This window comes from Mus caroli, unplaced genomic scaffold, assembly GCF_978045245.1.
Source record: "Mus caroli unplaced genomic scaffold, Mus_caroli_1 scaffold_18, whole genome shotgun sequence".
NCBI classification, from domain to species: domain Eukaryota; kingdom Metazoa; phylum Chordata; class Mammalia; order Rodentia; family Muridae; genus Mus; species Mus caroli.
This window is the reverse complement of record NW_028227273.1, coordinates 82,578,642-82,599,528: the sequence shown is the minus strand read 5'-3', so window position 1 is coordinate 82,599,528 and position 20,887 is coordinate 82,578,642. Positions and strand designations below refer to the sequence as shown.

At 45.7% G+C, this 20,887-nt stretch overlaps 1 protein-coding gene and 1 pseudogene across 4 annotated transcripts in view; one reads left to right on the top strand and one right to left on the bottom strand.

The window, feature by feature from the left end:
• Window positions 1-20,887, bottom strand: part of Pde10a (phosphodiesterase 10A) — a 460,257-nt gene that overhangs the window by 211,665 nt on the left and 227,705 nt on the right. For 2 of the 4 annotated variants that reach the window (XM_029471092.2, XM_029471089.2), the window contains exon 2: window positions 17,425-17,559. In XM_029471092.2, coding sequence (XP_029326952.1) covers window positions 17,425-17,473 — 49 coding nt within the window. In that variant the 5' untranslated portion in view covers window positions 17,474-17,559. The remainder of the gene's footprint in view (window positions 1-17,424; window positions 17,560-20,887) is intronic. The other 2 variants (XM_085832549.1, XM_029471090.2) reach the window with 1 other exon arrangement.
• Window positions 4,448-8,760, top strand: LOC110283916 (large ribosomal subunit protein eL19 pseudogene; annotated as a pseudogene).

Below are 20,887 nucleotides of genomic sequence, written 5' to 3'. Positions count from 1 at the left end.
AAAGGTTAGATGGCATTAAACATCAAATAGAAAAATGTCAATATAAAATAGAAGTTATACAAAGGAGCCAAGTGGAAATTACAGAGATAAAAATGTACAGTAACTAAATCAAAGCTCAGCAGAACTCATAGGCTAAAGCAAAAAAGAATAATCGAGTTTGACAGAAACTAAACAGGTGAAAACAGAAAAATACAGTAACTGAAAAGGCAGGCATAGTAGCACACACCTTTAATTCTAGCACTCAGGAAGCATAGGCAGGCAGATCTCTGAGTTGGAGGCTAGCCTGGACTACAAATCGAGTTCCCGGACACCCAGGTTACACAGAGAAACCCAAAACAACAACAACAACAAAACAATCAAACAGCTTCAGAGAAAAATTCAAATTAAAAAAATGACTAAAACTCCAAATTAATTAAAAAAAAATAGTAACTATCTAGGAACTTAGTCAACTCCATGAACAATGAAATGAGAGAGGACAGGAAGATAGGTCAGTGAAGATGGTTAAATCCAGAGGTGACATGAAGAGGAATGGTGGAGAAGCAGGGACTGTCAGTCAACAGAGGACTTCTCAGAAGAAGTGGGGGAGGGGGGCTGCAAAGCATCAGGAAAGCACAAACTACCAAGAGGGGGAGATCCAACACCCAGATCTTAGTCACCTAGATCCAACAAAGCTAAAGTAAAGACCAAAGACTTTCCCAGAGATGTCTGATGCTGGTCAATCCTTTCTGTGAGATAATGAAGGCAGCTCTCCAGGCTGGAGGTGAGTTATTCCAGACTGCAATTCAAGTCCACATGAACAAATGGGTTCCACACATAGGCATGAACACTGAGAGCACTGTGCTAAGAGGAATAAGCCAGACACTTAGAGACAAAAAACCCAGCGTGTAAGACTCTAAGTGTGGTTCATGGAGAACAGACTGGTCGTCTCTAGGGCTGGGATGAGGGGCAGTGGGATCAGAGGTTCAGCTGGGAGTGAAATAACCCTGGAGTGGAGGGTGGAGGGTGACTGCACATAAGGACATGAATGAGTTCACCTCTATAGAGCTCAGAGAAAGAGTCAAACTGTGTTACCTATGTTTTGTCATAGAAAACAAACAAACAGAGTTGTACAGAGAAAATGGTAGAAAAGAACACACCTCACTGGTGTCACTCATCATAGGCCACCTTCCCCTGAGCACACTGAGCTTGGTTTTAATCAGCCCTTGGCATAGGTACCTCAGAGTGCTTCTATTTAACTTCTCATGCTTTGGTCTCATAGCAGAAATTCAGTCCCTCCTTTGATCTCTCATCTTTCTGCTACGAATCAAAAGATATTTCCTTAGGGGTTAAGTAAACATTAATGCCATGAGTTTTTTTTTCCCTAGACACCAAAAGAGTCTTGAATACTTAGGCAAGTGACTCTTGACCGTTGTGGTGCAGGCAGTCCCGGAAGCAGGGCCTCTGAGGTCTAGCTACTGTGCCCTCTATCTCTATGGAAGTACTGTTACAGAAGATTCCCCTGCCTTTCCCAGTGGATACTACTTGTACACAGAAGCCCGCTAAAAGGTCAGTGTACAAAGAGAAGGCAGATATCTCAGGCTGAAGCCACATAGAGGAAGTCCTGTTTGTGATCCTAAATCTGAGAAGTGGTTTGACAGAACAGAACCTGGGGTTATCTGAAACCAGACAATGAGAAGAAAGAAGGAAACCATTCATTAAATGAAAAGGCTGTTTTAGAAGGTATTCCCTCTATGATTTAGAAATTAGTAAAGGAGAAATAGATGAACAATGGATAATGAGCTACACAAAAAGCAGAAAGCCAATGGCAGACATACATTACACTAATTGTAAATGGGCTAGAGATACAATCAAATGGCAGAGATTGTTGGACTGCATTAAAAACTGTGACCATGCTGCATGCAAGCATGAAGAGGAACATTTTTAAATGAAGGGGCTGATCCACCCAGAGGATGTAATAAATATAAACATGTGTGCATCTAACAACAACAACAAAAAAAAAAAAGGTCATGAAAATGTTGGAAGAGACCCTGGCAGTCATGAAAAGACAGAATCAATTCAATGGCCACTGGATTGAACTTTTAAATCTGGTTTTAATAATGAGGAGCCCTAGAACCTTCCAAAAGAGAAGCTGTCACTTCACCCTTATGTGACTATTTGTCTTCGAGAGAAGAGGAAATTGACATGCTATTGGCTTTGTACATATAGATAAGCAGAGGTCAGACAAGTGAGGTGAGTGCTTACTTGGCCAGGGCTGTTGGCAGAGCTGTTGGTTAGGAAATTGCTGAATAACCAACTCCCCATGCCAGAGATCCTCTGCATGATATAATTGCCTTTCAGTACTTGTGTGTTTTCTCTGAATGTTTCAGTTAGCTGAGGTCAGCTGAGGACTGAAACTGTTAAATGGAAAAATTCCATAAATAAATAATCCATATGTGTTAAGTGTGTGCCATCCTGAGCAACATAATTAAGTTGTGTGGCATCACCCTCCATCTCACCCTAGACAGGAATATATCACAGAGTTTCCACACTGTGCACACCTACCTACCTATTACTTATTTAATGGCTGTCTTGGTTATCAGATTGACTCAGATTGACTTGGTTATCAGAAGTACTATCAAACCACTGGGGCTGTATTCAGGTGACTTCTTTTGAGTTATGACCGCAAGATACATGAATAGCATGTTGGATACATGATATTCAGATATGTGAGAAAGAAGGGAGTAAGAGAGATAGGAGGGAGACAAAGGGGAAGGCTAAAGTGCTGTCTTCATGCTAAAAAAAAAGTTCTTAATATGGAAAGAAGAACAACCGTTTCCTGGGGGTGTTCTGATCATTGGTATGGATGAACCATCTAGTAGTAGACCTGAGTAAGAATATATACAAACAACAGAACTAAATCTCTCCTAGTTTTATTGTCACACTTCAGAGTGCAAACATAGTGGTCATGATACATGGCAAGTGCTAAGCAGAGATGGAAAGCACCAAGCCACGGGGGTACTATGGTTTCACACGTCCATAGTGGCCTTGACACAGCTTCCCTGTGGACAAGGGGAAACCTTGTGTCCTGCAGGTCACAGTGGCGTAGTGAAATGCCTTGCACATGTTTTAAAAAAGAATAGCTAGAAAGCTGTTCACTGCTGTGTGCCAAAACAGAAGGATATTATTTGTTAAGGAGTCCCTACTGCTGACCTCAGAGGCCTGGCCACAACTCACCACAGGAAGAAGCAGCAGCTTGCAGAACACCAGGTGCCCAGGATTAGCTGACAGATGTCAGCCCCTCATCTTGTGATTTATGAATTACCCAGTCATATTTCTTTTGGCTTATGACTAGGCTCATAACAAAAACAACAACAACAACCCTCACATGGCTGCCCCTGGCGTAATTTGTATTTCTTCAGAAGAACTCAGTGCACACTAGACACCAGATGCTACAAATATGAAAGAGGCCATATTCTTTCTGATATCATGTTGAGTCCTTTCTGAGGTTACAGAAGTCAAGGAAACAGCTTTATTACCAGGGAACCACATATCTAGAAAATGAGGGGGCAGACAAAGCTGATGTATGAATGGACTACCCTGGTAATCATAAAGGGATGGGCAGTAAACTCCATGTGTGTTCACATGGATGCACACATGTGGATTTGTATATGTACATGAATGTATATCCATGTATATGGATATTCAGGTATGGGTGCACAAAAATGTGAGTGTTTGCATGTATATGAGCATGTATGTAAATGTGTGTGTTCTGAAGCATGGTAAGGGAAGGCTTCATAGACTCCTTATGACACTGAAAATATGACATCATATACAAACTTCATCTTTGAGAACCATAGACTCAAGTAATAAAAATAAGTGAGTTTAGAACTGAAGGCTGCACATACCTACACAAATGTTAACAAGCAACACCCACTTAACTGAAGTTTGGAGGGATGGCTCAGATAGAAGACCTTGGTGTGATACAGAGATGGTCCACAAGGAACCCCATCTCAGCTTGGGATGAGAGAAAGGACAGTAGAAAGACACAGGGATGAGATATGCAGGACAGTTCAGTGCTGTCAGACTGAATTCATATCTGGATTTCCTTTTAAGACTGTACGTGAGCCCTTGAAGGTCAAGCTACCTTGAGTCAGGTTTTAAAGTTTGCATATACCCCAAGGCACCCCAGATGACACCCTGCCTCATAAGGGATGTGCTAAGCCAGAGTAAACTGCCAAGAAAACCCAGGGAGAGAAAGAAGCTGCACCTTTTTGAAGCATGGTCTTCTATAACCCCTCAATTCTTTCTTAATCTCCCACAGGGACAATTTTTAACCCATGATGAAGCCAGAACTCATCACCAGGTTGCCGTCAGTGAGCTTTCTGGAGAGCAGATATCATCATGACCCCCCACCCCGACCCCCCGGGGCTGGATCCTAATCTCTGATGCAAACGCACAGTGACGCAGGATGACGTCTTGTCACTATGACCATATTGCCCTTCCAGAGGACACAGCACATTATGGGTGTGACCATGAAGGAGCAGGGCTTTTAACACTATAGGAATCTACCCAAGGCACAGGAAGCTAACTAAAGAGCAGCTTCGTTGGGGGAGAAAGACAGAAATAGCTTCTACATTGGAGAGGGTTACAATGAAGAGTGTAGGGCAAGTTGACCATGATACAAGAGAAACCCACACCAAACTGGTGAAGCGGAGCATGGTCAAACCTCAGAAATCTCAAAACTTGAGACCAGCAGGAGTGGAATTAGTTCCCTTACTTCTATGCCTGTCTTGGGGCTCATAGCCAGGTGAGCCCCAACCAGGTGGTCACTGGCAGTCAGTCACCCTAGCACCTGGATTGCCTCTTGTATTAGTTAGGGTTTTACTGCTGTGAACAGACACTATGACCAAGGCAAGTCTTATAAAAAAAACAACATTTAATTGGGGCTGGCTTACAGGTTCAGAGGTTCAGTCCATTATCATCAAGGTGGGAGCATGACAGTATCCAGGCAGGCATGGCGCAGGAGGAGCTGAGAGTTCTACATCTTCATCTAAAGGCTGCTAGTGGAAGACTGACTTCCAGGCAACTAGGGTGAGGATCTTATACCCACACCCACAGTGACACACCCATTCCAACCAGGTCACACCTATTCCAACAAGGCCACACCTTCAGATGGTGCCACTCCCTGGTCCAAGGATATACAAACCATCACATTCCACTCCCTGGTCCCCATAGACTTGTTCAAAAACATGAGTCTATGGGGGCCATACTTAAACATAGCATAATGCAAAATGCATTTAGTGCAACTTTCAAAGTCCTCATAGTCTATAGCAGTTGCAACAATGTTAAAAGTCCAAAATTCAAGGTCTCTTCTGAGATTCATTCAACTTAATTAACTGTAATCCCCAAAGCAAGGCAGGAAACCAGCTGGGCAAACTCCAAACTCTGCATCTCCATGACTGATGTCAAAGTGATCTTCAGATCTGCACTCCTTTTTCATCTTTTTTGACTGCAACAAACTGCTTCCTCCTGGGCTGGTTCCACTCCCTGTTAGCAGCTTTCCTCAGCATGTATCCCATGGCTCTGGCATCTTTAACATCTTTGAGTCTCCAAGGCAATTTCAATGTTACAGCTTCTTCTTTCAATGTCTGGGATTCCACTTGATCTTTTGGACTCCTCCTAAGGTCTGGCATCACTTCTCCATCTCTGTCCTCTGTAGCACTCTATGCTCAGGTTGATCCACTCCATTACGGCTGCTGTTCTTGGTGATCATCCCATGGTACTGACATCTCCAATACACTGGTGTGTTCCACTCCAACTAGGCTTCACCAATAGCCTCTCATAGGCTCTCTTCAGGGTGCCAAGCCTCAAATCCTTTGCATGACCCCTTCAATCCTGGGCCATCAACTACAGCTGAGGCTTCACCTTCTCCAATGGGCTTCTCTGGCCTCTCACAGTGCTAAGCCTCAGCTTCTCTCCATGATCCCTTCATTCCTTCACAAGCAGTACCACCTGAGTGACTCTTACACATTACCAAGTCCAGCCGCAGCATGAGGCACAACCTTGGGTATCTCTGGAGCACGGCTTCTTTGTGCTCCCAGAAAACAATGTCCAGAAGATTTCACCTCAACGATGCTGGTCTCTTCTTAATCACCGCTAATTCCTTAGCTCCAGCTAACCAGCATCAATTTTCCCAGTAGTTCCTTCCATTCTTAACTCTAGAGCCAGAGGCACATGGCTGAAGCTGCCGAGTTCTGCTGCTTACAGGAACTAGAACATGATCCCCTTGTATTATTACATTATCACTAGCTTTATGTTTTCTAAATCCTTCACTGCCTAAGCTTGGCTATCCTGGTTCTTGCTCTGTAGATTGAGCTTGAATGTAGAGATCAGCATGCTTGTCTCATGGGATTAAAGGTGTGTACCACCATGCCTGGATCTAATTTAGCTGGGTAGGATCTTGCCCCAAGGTCCCACTCCCTTAATCTTTATCTCCTAGAACACAAGATTTTGCTCCATTTCACTTCCTGGTACTCCTTTAATACTCAAACCATATATTTTATATTTTTCCTTTCTAAGCTTGCTATGCTTGTTCAAACTTTTCTTCATAAGACTTAACCAGAGAACAAAGTCTCTGCTGGGCTTTTTTGAAACTTCTTTTGTCAATGCAATTAATCCAAGTCTCTTCACCTTAGCCTCAGGCAAACTTTTCAGACAAGGGCAAAAAGTAGCCACATTCTTCACCAAAATACCACAAAACCAGTCCTTATGCCACATTCTGAAATTCTTCTCCTTTGAAATCTCTTGGGCCAGGTCAACAGAGTTCAAATCACTCCCAGCAACAAAATCTTCCATATTCCTACTAGGATGACCCATTAAGCCCCATTTAAAGCATTCCATTGCTTTCCAAATCCAAAGTCCCAAAATCCACATTCTTTCAAATAAAAGCATGGTCAGGCCTATCACAGCAATACCCCACTCCCGGTACCAACTTCTGTATTAGTTAGGGTTTTACTGCTGTGAACAGACACTATGACCAAGGCAAGTCTTATAAAAAAAAACAACATTTAATTGGGGCTGGCTTATAGGTTCAGAGGTTCAGTCCATTATCATCAAGGTGGGAGCATGGCAGTATCCAGGCAGGCATGGCGCAGGAGGAGCTGAGAGTTCTATGTCTTCATCCAAAGGCTGCTAGTGGAAGACTGACTTCCAGGCAACTAGGGTGAGGATCTTATACCCACACCCACAGTGACACACCCATTCCAACCAGGTCACACCTATTCCAACAAGGCCACACCTTCAGATGGTGCCACTCCCTGGTCCAAGGATATACAAACCATCACACCTCTCCATGCTAATGAGGTATCTCAGTACCTTAGCTTTCAGACAATGACTTTGCCCACCTTGGATATTTGCACCCCAAAAGTATATAACCCTTGGTTCATCCTGAATAAAATGTTCAAACTCATTCAGGGGCCGGGGTGGGGGTGGGAGGGAACAATCATGAACAAGCAAAGATTGTCTCAGAGAGGCGCTTCATTAAAGATCATTGGGGAAGGAAGGCCTTCATCTAAAAGAGCCATAACACTAAGCTTCTGGAAGAAAGCCTTCTCCCTCCCCACCCCCATATAAGCTCTTAACAGAGATCCTGCCTATTCTGAACTTTGTCCAGTCTTCTCTGAGCTAACTAAAAGAGAGAGCAACTAAAGAGGAGAAGAGGAACCTGGAACCACAGAAGAACACTAAGAGGAACAGAGAGTCAGAGAACAGAGCTAACAGATGTTGGGCTCTGCCTATGAGAGAAAGACCTACGCCAGATCTGAAGGGCTCTGCGGGTCTCATTCACTATAGTAATGTGCTCCCAGTATCTAATCTGCACAAGCACCAAGGGTTTCTTGTATGGGAAAGGTCAAATATCTACCAGAGACTCAATAAGCTGCACGGAGCCTTGGCGGCAGGGTAGATGGGAAACCCCTCTGCTTGCCCGGCAATTTGAAACCTTTTCACAGATCTGATGTTTGTTAGTATTGTCAACCTCACAGAATCTGGAGTTGCCTAGGAGACAAGATTCCATAAATATCAATCAATGAAGGATTTTTAGGTTAGGTTGGCCCTTTGGGCATGGCTGTGAGGGATCATCTTGATTAGGTTAATTGAGGGCTCAAGACTCACCCTTAAAAAATGGCAGCACCCCCTTTTGCTGCTGCATCTGTACCCATCACTACACTCAGGCTACAGAAGAGACTTGTCTCTAGTGCCCTCTGCTGTGGTAAAAAGAAGGTCCAATTGGACCCCTATGATACCAATGAAATCGCCAGCGTCAACTCCCGTCAGCAGATCAGGAAAGATGGGCAGATTATCTGGAAGCCTGCGATTGTCAATCCCTGGACTCACTGCTGGAAAATTACCTTGGCCCAATGGAAGGGTGGACATATGAGCATAGGGAAGAGGAAGGGTACTGCCAACACTGGGATGCCTAAGAAGGGAATGAGAAGGATAAGGATCCTGTGACATCTTCTCAGGAGATACCGGGGATCTCAGAAGATTGACCCCCCGTATGTATCACAGCCTGTACCTGAAGGTCAAAGGGAAAACAATAAGCGGATTCTCATGGTGCACATCCACAAACCGAAGGCAGACAAGGCCAGCAAGAAGCTACTGGCTGACCAGACTCGCCGGTCTAAGACCACAGAAGCACAAAAGTGCAGGGAGGAGCCATTCCAGACTAAGAAGGAAGAGATATCTTTAAGACTGTCCAAGGAGGAAGAGACCAAGAAATAAAGCTTCCCTCATGTCTGTACATAGTGGCCTGGCTGTGGACTCACATGGATCAGTCATTAAAATAAAACAAGCCATTGTCCCAGGAGAAAAAATGGTAGCCCTAATCCCTGCCTGGGGTACCAGACTACACAGAAGGGAAGAAGTGGCTGAGCATAATCATCCTGCACTGTGAATATAATGTGACCAGCTGCCCTTCCTGCTATCACCGGTCCCTTCCCCCCCCCCCCCCCGCACCACTATAACGAATCCTCCAACTGTGAGCCCAAATAGCCCCTCCTGCCCTGCGTGCTTCTTGCAAGATACTTTGTCATGGTTACTGGAAAACTGGTTAATAGATTAGATATTATGCAGCATCTCTCAGTGCACACACCGTGCTGGTTCCAACAACACCCATCCCACCCAACTGAAAAGAAGACTCTACTGAGTTGCCAGGTGTGTTGGTTTAAAAAGGTTTGGCCCCCATAGACTCATGTGTTTGAATGCTTGGCCCATAAGGAGTGGCACTGTTAGGAGGTGTGGTCTTGTTGGAGGAGTTGTGGCCTTGTTAGAGGAGGTGTGTCACTGCGGAGGTGGGGCTTTGAGGTCTTAAATGCTCAAGCTCCGCCCAGTGTGGAATCCAGTGCCCTCCTGTGGATCAAGATGCAGACTCCTTCCACACCAGAATCTGGATCTGCTATTGTGATAGCCAGCTCCTTCCTCTGCAAGGCAGTTCTCTGTGTGATATACTGTGCTTGTGGCCTTTGCCTCCACCTGTCTCTTTGGGTAGGTAGCGAAACAGTAAAGGCAAGGCAGACTTTCCATTCCCCTAGGTTTTAGAGACCCTTGTGATTTTTGTGAGTATGGCCATAAAAAGAACACTGAGGTAAGACATGGAGGGTGGCCCCTGTCACTCATTCTGCTGTCACCACACATGCCTCCACACACAGCAGAGATGGTAGCCTGGCTCAAGCTTCAAAGGTGAGCTCTAAAGTTGGTTTGAGGATTTGAGTACGCTTGGCCCAGGGAGTGGCACTATTAGGAGGTGTGCCCTTGTTGGAGTAGATGTGTCATTGTGGACATGGGCTTTTACACCCTAGTCTTAGCTACCTGGAAGCCAGTATTCTGCTAGCAACCTCCAGATGAAGATGTAGAACTCCTAGCTCCTCCTGTGCCATGCCTGCCTAGACGCTGCCTTGTTCCTGCCTTGATGATAATGGACTGAATCTCTGAACCTGTAAGCCAGCCCCAATTAAATATTGTCCTTATAGGAGTTGCCTTGGTCATGGTATCTGTTCACAGCAGTAAAGCCTAAAGACAGCTGGTGAACCTAAGATAAAGAAACATGGAGACTGGTCTGAGGGGCTCTTTTAAAGACAGAGATAAGAGAAATCGCACATTTGAATGCTCAGAAAGCCTGCCAACCCTAAGTTACTCAGCAATGATACTGCCTCCATCAATAATCTTGGCCTTGGGTACAAAACAATAGCGTGTGACCCAAGGTCCCAGGGACCTCCCATCTCCACCTAGACCCTGAGGTACTTTATTTCTGTCACCCTGTTCCTTCTGGACATGGCTGGTAGCTTGGGAGCATATGAGGCTGAGGGGCAGAGAGGGCCAGGTGGCCTTTCATCTTTCTAGCCCCAGGGTTTCTCTGAGAAGAAATACAGGGGTCTGATGTCACCAGAGCAAGGATGTAACCTTTCAAATCCCTGAACTACATCACCACAGTAAAAGGATGGAACTTGAAACTGTAGGCCTCCTCCTGTCCTAGAACACAAAGCTTCTAGAACTTTCTTCACTCACACATTTGTTGTTTCTGGGCTGTAGTGCTCCTATCTCTAGGCAGTAGTGTGCACTCACTGAAGAATAAGACTGGCTGGAGCATCACATTCAACCATATAGCTCCTCCCAGAGGTCCTGTGTATACTTGGGAGCTGGCTCAAGTCCATAGGCTTAGGGCCAGAACAAACTGTGGGTGTTGTTGGCTACAGTCCTTGAACAATCCCCACAGCCAGCTGAACATTCATACAGAGAACCAGGCTTAGTAGGACCGGCTTGTGCTACTCCACAGAGACTGGCAGGTGTTCAGGGGAGGAACCCTCAAGCAATGCCCTTCCAGGTAAGGTACCTACCTGGTCAAGGTCATTTCAAGAAAAGCCAGCAGCGAAAGGGAGGATACCATTTATCAGGAGCCTTGGATTTCTTCATAGGAAGTGTGTTAGTTACTCTTGCATGTGTTGCTATGATAATACACCAAGACCAAGGCACTTCATAAAATGAAAAGTTTTGAGCTTTGAGTTCCAGAGAGAAAAGAGTTCATCATGGCAGCAGGCAGGCATGCTATCTAGAGCAGAATGCTGAGAACTCTCATCTTGAGCCACAAGCACAAAGCAGAGAAAGCCAACCAGAGATGGTATGAATCTTTCAATTCCCAAAGCCCACCTCCAATGGCAAACTTCCTCCAGCGAGGCCACACCTCCAGAACCTCCCCTAATAGCACCACCAACCAGGGACCAAGTGTTCAAATATGTAAGCCTATGTGGGTGCTCTCGTTCAAGCCACCCTACAGAGTCTCTTCCTAGGAGACTGTATAAGGTTTTACTGCTGTGAACAGACACTATGACCAAGGCAACTCATATAAGAACAATATTTAACTGGGGCTGGCTTACAGGTTCAGAGGTTCAGTCCATTATCATCAAGGCAGGAACATGGCAGCATCTAGGCAGGCATAGTACAGTGTGGAAAGATCTGAGAGTTCTATATCTTCATCTGAAGGCTACTAGTAGAATACTGGCTTCCAGGTAGCTAGGACTAGGGTATAAAAGCCCATGCCCACAATGACACATGTACTCCAACAAGGGCACACCTCCATATAGTGCCACTCCTTGGACCAAGCATATTCAAACCATGACAGAGACTTCACACACATGTGTATGTGCATTATTCTGTGATGACTAAACTCCCTCCATCACTCCTGAAAGGATAGCAGGTGTTGGCCAATATGGGAGATATACAAAGGATGGTATTTCAGCAGCTAAAAGGTTCTGTTAAGTAGATTTGTTAACAGCCAATATCCTCTATGTGGATCTGCACAGGAAGAATAAGAGAGACAAAACCATACAGGTAAGCAGAAACATCTGCTCATCAGAAACATCAGCAGTTTCATATTTGACCTTCATAATCTGAAGTCTTGAATGACTTTATTGTCCAACTACAAAGCTCACAGTCATATCCTACACCCAGCCAATATCACAACCACGAGTTTCTCTTTTATCCTGAATCCTCTTCTCCCTCACTGTTGATATCTGCTACTTGTCTTGAGAATTGAAAGGCTAACTCCCTTTCAACACAGACTGTGCCGTCCTCTCCTGTCACATGTGCATGTGCACACACACACCCCACAGTACACACAGGCTTGTTTCTTCAGTGAGCATTTGTACCACCAGTACCCAGCATGCCGTGCTCTCAGAAGACACTGGGTAGCCATTGGTGAGTTGGATAAACTGGTCGAGGCAAAGCTTTGGGGAACCTATTTGTTGCTTTGACTCTAATAACTCTACTTCTAAGACTGGTGACATTACGCAGATAATATCATCTCAGCTGTGATCAACCAGCCAGATCATTCATCTCATAAAACAACTAAGTCAATTTGCCCTGAAGAATCAATCCTCTCACCATAGCCAATACTCTAGCTCCATGCCCCTCTCCCTGACAGCCATCCAGGTGGTACCCAGTATTGTGGGCGGGACTCAGACTCAGGTGGACAATCCTAAGGCAAGACTGATTTTTACTTCGGTGTGTTCTCCTGTATCTTGGGTCATTTCTAGTTGCTGTGACAAAATGCCCTTGACAAAGTTAGCTTAGGGGATGAAGGCTGTAGTCCATTGCTGAGGGAAAGTCGATTAAGGTAGGAACTCTAGGGTCATATCACATCTATAATCAGGAACTAAGTAATAAACATGGGCATGCTAGACCTCAGCTAGAACCCTATGTTCACACAGTTCAGCACCACAAAGCCAGGGAATGGTACAGCCTATATATAGGGTAGGTCTTCCCATCTGATTAAATGCAATTAATAAAATCTCTCAGCCAGGCACAGAGGCACATGCCTCTACTTCTAGCACTCTGAGGCAAGGGGCAGGAAGATCTCTGAGTGTGAGGCCATCATGGTTAACATGAGGATCTCTAGGCTACCCAGGGCTACATAGTGAGACCTGTCTCAAAAGGAAGGATGGAAGGAAGGAAGGAAGGAAGGAAGGAAGGAAGGAAGGAAGGAAGGGAGCAAGGGAGCAAGGGAACAAAGGAGGAAGGGAACAAGGAAGGGAGGGAGGGAGGGAGGGAGAGAGGGAGAGAAGGAGGAAGGAAGGAAGGAAGGAAGGAAGGAAGGAAGGGAGAGAGGGAGGGAGGAAGGAAGGAAGGAAGGAAGAAAGGAAAGAAGGGAGGGAAGGAGGGAGCAAAGGAGGAAGGGAGTGAGGGAGGAAGGGAAGGAGGGAGGGAGGGAGGAAGGGAGGGAGGGAGGGAGGGAGGAAGGAAGAAAGGAAGGAAGGAAGGAAGGAAGGAAGGAAGGAAGGAAGGAAGGAAGGAAGGGAGGGAGGGAGGGAGGGAGGGAGGGAAGGAGGGAGGGAGGGAAGGAGGGAGGGAGGGAGCAAAGGAGGAAGGGAGGGAGGGAGCAAGGGAGGAAGGGAGGGAGGAAGGGAGGAAGGGAGGAAGGGAGGAAGGGAGGAAGGGAGGAAGGGAGGGAGAAAGAGTTCTTGCAAGCATGCCCTCAGGCCAACCCCATACAGACAATTCCTCATTGAGAATCTTCCCAGATGGTTCTAGATTATATCAGCTGACACTTAAAGCTGACCACCATACCCTGCAGTCTAGCTTGGTCCTGAAAGAAGATTATGTCTTCAAAAATACCTTCTGAACTAAAAAAAAGAAAAGAAAAAGAAAGAAAATGGAAAAAATTTATAGATAGTTAAAATACTCTGCATGGCAAAATTATGGTGCATCAAATGTAAGTGTCAGTAAGTATGTGAGGAAGAGGGGCAGGGGGAGGGAGTGAGAGGGAGATTGATTGAGATTGATTTAGCTCCAGATCTAGATTGTGATACTCCACTGTCAGTCTCTAAGGAAGGCAGAAAAGGGACTGCTAGGCTCTTGTGGCAACTGCGCACTGCTATGTGACCCTGGAAAGCTAGGGACAGCCTCACTCTGAAGAACTGCTGATGTGTGAAGCTGGCTCATTGATGAGTGTTCATATTTTCATGGTCTCTTTTCTGTTGCTGTGATTAAGTATCCTGACATAGACATCTTAAGGAGGCTCATAGTTCCGGGTTCCAGTCCATCAGAGAGAAGAAGCCACAGTAGAGGGGCTTGAGAAAACTGGTCACATCGCATCCATAGCGAAGAGCAGGGATCCAGGAATCTATGCAAGCTCACCATGCTTAGCTCCCTTTCTCCATTTTATACAGTTCAGACTTCCCAGCTCAGGGACTGATCCTGCCCACAGTTAGCTTCATCAAGGCAATCCCTCCCAGACATTCTCAGAGACTGATCTGAATCTAGACATTCCTTCACAGGCATGCCCAGAGACCTGCTTCCTAGAGCCAAGCTCACAACTGATGCCAACACAGCTATTCCTAGGTCTATAGGTGAGCAAAACAGTGAATTCTGAAAGGCAAGACCAAGTCACCCTGAAAAACTTCTCAACCGGGAAACAAGACACGCCCACCCAGTGATGTCACTGTGATAAGCACAGGAGGGCTTCCCAGGTTCCTCCATACTGTGTCCACTAAGCAACCTCTACTTGTGTTGGCTTCCTAGATGTCTCATCATTGGGTAGTGTCCCATGCAGCACAGACAAGTGCCCTGGTCCCTAGACATGGATCTGTACAATTGTCAGTCACAATTCACGTTCTGATGAATTCATAACTTCTGGAAGTCTAGTTCCTAACTCTGTAAAGTTAAGGCTGGGGGTTAGACCAGAACAGAAACCAAAGAACCAACTGATCCAAAATCAAAGACAAAATACTAAATACCATTTTAGTGCCTTTCCTATATGGGTTGTTCCCAACAGGGGGCAGGGGACAATCCTTGCCCCAGCTCTGCTTTCTACCTGGGCCACAAGACACCAAGGGAGAGTACGGGTGCTATATTCCAGAGACTGAGCAGTGCCCAGAAGAAAGAAGAGTTCACAAGAGGTCAGTGGCCAGTGCAGGAGAGCTTCAGGCAGGGATGGTCCCAGGTCTCTGGCTGGGTGGAGCCTGAGCACAAACCCGACTCTTTCCCCTGACACTCCATTGCAACGCTATTAATATCTTTCTTCCATTAAAGTTCCACAGATCAAGATGTGGCTTAGTCAGTAGAATACTTACTTAGCACAAATGACACACAGGACCCATACCCAGCACTGCATAAAACAGAGTGATGCTATACACCTGCAATCCCAACATGCAGAAGGTCAAGTCAGGAAGATTGGAAGTTCAAGGTAAGCCTTGGTTATGTCATGGGTTCAAGCCCCCTCCCCCAAGATACTGCCTTAATAATAACAGCAACCAACAGCAACAACAATGGAACCTTCAAAGACTCTCATTTCTGGGAGCCTTTAGGAAGCCAAGGCAAAGAGGATAGCTTATGTACATCTCTGCCTGCTTGGCATTATTTGGATAAGTGTCGGAAAGACTTTCACTCTCAGCATGCCCAAAGCACAGCCATTACTCTCTCTCCTCCCACTCTAAGCTTCTTCACTGTAACAAAACCATCCAGGGCAGACACACAAAGCAGAATCTACCCCAAAGGACCCCTTCTCCTCTCTCTTTCTTCTTCTTCTTCTTCTTCTTCTTCTTCTTCTTCTTCTTCTTCTTCTCCTTCTCCTTCTCCTTCTCCTTCTCCTCCTTCTCCTCCTTCTCCTCCTTCTCCTCCTTCTCCTCCTTCTCCTCCTTCTCCTCCTTCTCCTCCTTCTCCTCCTTCTCCTCCTTCTCCTCCTTCTCCTCCTTCTCCTCCTCCTCCTCCTTCTCCTCCTTCTCCTCCTTCTCCTCTTTCTCCTCCTCCTCCTCCTCCTCCTCCTCCTCCTCCTCTTCCTTCTCCTCCTTCTCCTCCTTCTCCTCCTTCTCACAAGTCACTGGACACCAGTCTCTCCCAATGCAGTCACTCTCTGAGCTGCCAAGGATTTTTCTTCTTGGGTGCTAATCTCTCCAGCTGTTTACCCCACTACAAACCCATCGCATAACGTCATGCTTTGGATTAAAATCTGCATATTTCCCCAACGTCCATGTCCTCTGTGGACTGCAGGGTATGTATTGCTCCTCTCCACATCCATGGCCCTGTGATCTCTACTCCACGCTTGCTCACCTGGTAAGACTTAGCCACTTTACCTCCTTGGAAGTGGCTAAGGCAGAATGACCTCTGGCCTTGATTTGTCTGTGGCCAGGATATTCTCCCAGGCATCGGCCCGGGTCTGTGCTCAGGCTCCACCCAGCCAGAGACCTGGGACCATCCCTGCCTGGAGTTCTCCTGCACTGGCCACTGACCCCTTGTGAACTCTCCTTTATTCTGGGCACCTCTCAGTCTCTGGAATACAGCACCGTACTCTCCCTTGGTGTCGTGTGGCCAAAGTGGAAAGCAGAGCTGGGGCAAGGATTGTCCCCTGCCCCCTGTTGGGAACAATCCATATAGGAAAGGCACTAAAATGGTATTTACAAGCAAAGGAGCCAATGTGACCAGGGGAGCACACTCGGCTCAACAGAGACCTTTGTGATCACGTATGAAAAACCTACTTTTCATAGTCACATCAAAGAGAGAGTTAAGAAGGTGTAGTCGTTTCCTAACCACACGCATACTTTTTGAAGTCAGTGCCCTGTATTTGTCCGTTATTTCCTCTGAATTGAAGCATTCCCTCCTGGCAAAGGAAGGGTAGACATTTAAAAGACTCACATGATACACTCCCTCAAAGCAATAAGCAATAGACAGGGGAGAGATGGCCCTCAGGCTGAGCTGCCTGCCAGTTGTACAGGGAGCACAAGGGATGCCAAGTTTTTGAGTCATAAGCCTGGGCTGGGCTGGGCTTTTCATGGATGAAACTGCCCTTGATCATCTATGCTTCTATTACATAAGGTCAATAACTTACTGGATCACGGAGCTAGACTTGGGTGGGATCATATTATCTTTCTTAAATCATCAATTATCTGTATGGAATGACTTCACATCCCTTATACACAAAACCCACACAGCAGAGGGTCCCTTGGTCTCTACCTTAGAACAGAAAGAGATAGCCATTTCCGCACTTTGGAAACTTTCTTTCAAGGTTCCAATTGTCTGGTTTTATGAAAAGATAAAATTAATTGGGAGTAGTTTGCTAATACTTGGTTTAGCAACAAAGCCATGAGTTGTAGAGAGTGGACATTCTCCTCACACTGCTCCTGCTGGCTGGTGATCGAGGGTGGCCTCTACTGCCGGGCTGAATTATTAATTTGATGGTTGCATTTTATCAGGTAGTCTGCTCTAACTTCAGAAATCTGAGTGAGTTCACATCCCTCTATTCGGTCCCTTGCTAACATCATATGGTAACAATGTCCTTCCAAGCTATGGGGCATCATCCTGGACACTTTGCTCATGAGGTTCCAGCTCATAATGACAAGAACACAGGGAACGGCTGGCAGTACGGTCCTGGGGTTGATGTTGTCATGGGTCTGTTCATACCTGTTGCGTTGCAGGAGCCCACGGTACCTTCTGTGGAGTCATTGCTCATCTGCCCCCGAGAGTCTGTGCGGTTTCGAAGTGCCAATAGAGCGGGGCCCTTGCTTCCACCTTTAAGTGCGAATGGGAGGCAGCCTGCTGGGAAGAACAAGGTTATGGCATTAATGTCAAGTATGGCTAAACATAGCATCCTGTCAGACTAAGATCTCTCTGGGAATCTCCCATCTTACAGGGTGTGCATAGTGTGGCTAGGACTCTGGTCACACTATACACACTTGGGACTTCTTTGACATCATATCTATAGAATGTAAGAACACACACTAACCCAAGTCCTGAAATCATTAGCTCAAATCTTTGAAGACCCTTCAGGACAAATATCCAGCTTAGGCCATCCAGGGGGTTTCTGCAAGTCAGTTACTGAAGGGGCTTTACAAGGGGTACTCCAATGGGCAAATTTCCCAGGGAGCTACAGTTCAGTTGATGCATCCAGAGTCTCTTCAGGGATACAGTCTGCAGGGGAGAAAGCTATGTCTCCCATTCGGGTTAGTAGATGATATGAAGGCTCCAGAGAGGGGGTGGGAAGGTGGGAGCTTGAGTCATACTGAGCTGACCTATGAAGAATAGCACAGACATGTACCATGCCCTCAACAGACCAGTGGGTCTCAAATACATAATGTTGAATTAGTGATGCTGTCTGTTACATGTCTATAACCAACCATGACATCTTTCAGCACTGCAGTAGGTAGGAGAGCATTGGTTTCATTGAGTTGAGGTAGTAGGTCTTTAGTAGTCTAGACTTCCCAACCCACAATGAACTGTAGACATGTTTAACATTTGAAAAAAAAATCAAAATCTTATCCTCTACCCTTGCCTAACTCAGACAGTTCAGAGGAGTCCCTGTGGGTTGCCATGGGAGCCCACTCCCATTCAAGGGTCCTGTTAATCTGGGAGCCATGGCAGCAGAGATGTCCGTGCAATTGGGAAAAGGCACAGGTGGAAGGGAACAGCAAAGGGGTATGTGCTGGAAATGGCTGATGGCAGCGGAGACAGATGGAGAAAACTCAACAGCTTGAAGAAAGGTAGATCTAACACCCCATTAGGTAGGAGGACAGCTCTGGGTGGGATGCTAGGGTCTGACTAAATGGTGTTCAAGGACACCCATGCCTCTTATTTAGTGTGGAACAAAAGGAGAAACCTGAAGAGCCACATGGAAACTAGTTGAATTAGTTACTCCATCCCTGTCTAGAGTGTGAATTGTCCTGGCCTGGGGAAAGCACTGATGGATCATATCTGGAATTGAAGTAGACTCTATAGTATCACATGTTATCTTAAGAGCTTTTAAGTACCCTTGGCATGTTAATATCCACTATAGAGACAGGATTTGGATAAACTTGAACATACAATATACCCATGTCAGTCATTCCCATAATGACTTGAGTAGAGTTAGCAGTAAATACAACCCTGTACTGGAATACAGTAGATTCCACTCTAATCCAGCCCTGATGATGTCATATCACCAGACCAATCACAATACACATACTCCTCAACCTTGAAACTGGTCTTTGGGTCGGACAGGCCTGGTTTCCTGTTGCGTGCCATGGCTGGCTACCTGGAATCTGCAGAATGAGGTGCTATGAATTTCCTATGTCTTCCCTCTCTGAGGAGGAGCACAAAGCATGTGTTTGCCATTCTTGCACCTCCAGGCCTCCAGCCCTGTGTGTCTGCTCTGTGAACTCCTTTCAAAGTCCAGAATACCATATTGATGTCTGTCTATAAAAGACCAAAGCCAAAGTTTTGTTCTAAAATATGAGACATGAGTAGATTAAAAAATCAGCCAATTAAATTTGGATAAAAGAGAACCAAAGCCGGCAACTGCTTGAGTTGTGTAGCAAGGAGAGATGAAGAAAAGCGCACACATACATGTACACATATGTACACACACAGAGGGACACACACTCACACACATGCACACGCATACATGGGGTCTATGCATGCTCCAAGTTCCTCTCTGTAAGGGATCACTCTGTAATAGGACAGACATTCTTCCTGGGCACTGCTGGGAAGAGTGTCTCTAACCTTCAGGTAGAGATGCCTCCAGGTAGAACCACACCAGAGATTGCTTCTAGTCACTCCCTATCTTTATTCTGTCTGCCAGAGAATCTTGTCTCCCTTTCTTCCTTCCATCATGGTGGGAGTTCTAGTTCAAAGTGCACAGGCTTATGCTCTGGAAGCCTCTCTGAGTCCCCCATCCTGACAATAATCACGAACAGAGACGTTCCAAACGAAAGACCTCCAACAGGCCCAGTACCCTGGAGTGAGCTCTCATAAGGACTTATGAAGCCCAGTGTGGTATCTGGGCTCCAGTTTGGGCTCCAGTCAAGACCACAGAGAATGAACCCAGCAAAGGGGAGAGCCCTCGGATCCTCCACTGAGAATGTGAGTCCTTCCTGACACTCTGGAATGAGATCCTTGGGAGATGAGCTAGTCTGAAAACAGAATTCCCCCCACAGAAGCATAGAATGAAAGACTTGGCCTTTGTGTTTCAGCAAAGGATTGGGGGTAGATGCTTCAAGAAAATAGGGAAAGGGGTACCAACCATCACTGCATAAGATATCTGAAGGGAATAAAATAGCTCAGAACTGAAAGACTTTTTAACCACTATTCTTGATTTTTTTTCAAATCACTTAAAAAAAGCATAAACATGATTGAGCAGGGGAAAAAAAAATCTACTTTTCACAGTTGTAAAGAGCTTGACTCTGGCATTAATATAGTCTTACCAGATAGTTGTCTCTACCACCCATTGCAAGAATGTTTTTCTTTCCCTAAAACAAAATTTCTGTCCCACCACTCAGTGACTCTCCCGGGTTCCCAATAGCGCTGATTGTTCTGTCCCTACGAATGTTGCCACTGGAGAGGTATTTGAGCATTGGATTCTCTTGCTGTTTGTCTTCTGAATGCTTGGGTTACTCTTCCTCATGCTCTTCCTAAGATGCTGACTGTTGCAGCCAGTCACCAGTTTCCTTTCTAAGGAACAATAATATTCCATTTTCTGTGTAGACCACAATTTGTTGATTCAACCACTGGGGGACGCTGTGATTGCTGCTTATACCTTTAGCTGCTGTGAAAAGTTTATTTATCTTTATTTTATGTGTATGAGTATTTTATCTGCATCTTGTATGTATCATTTATGTATAGTGGCTGTGGAGACCAGAAGGGGGTGCTGGGACCCCTGTAATTGGAGTTAGAGATGGCTATGAGCTACTATATGGGTGCTAGGAACTGAATCTGGGTCCTGCAGGAGTAGCAAGTGCTCTTAAGCTCTGCGTCATCTCTCCAGCCTCTCACAAAAACATAATAAAGTGGAGATGATCAAAACAGACACATGTGTGTATGTATGTGTGCATTTGCACACTTACTGCCTTCACCAAACAAAATGAAACACCACTATACTTTTTTAAAAGGCAAA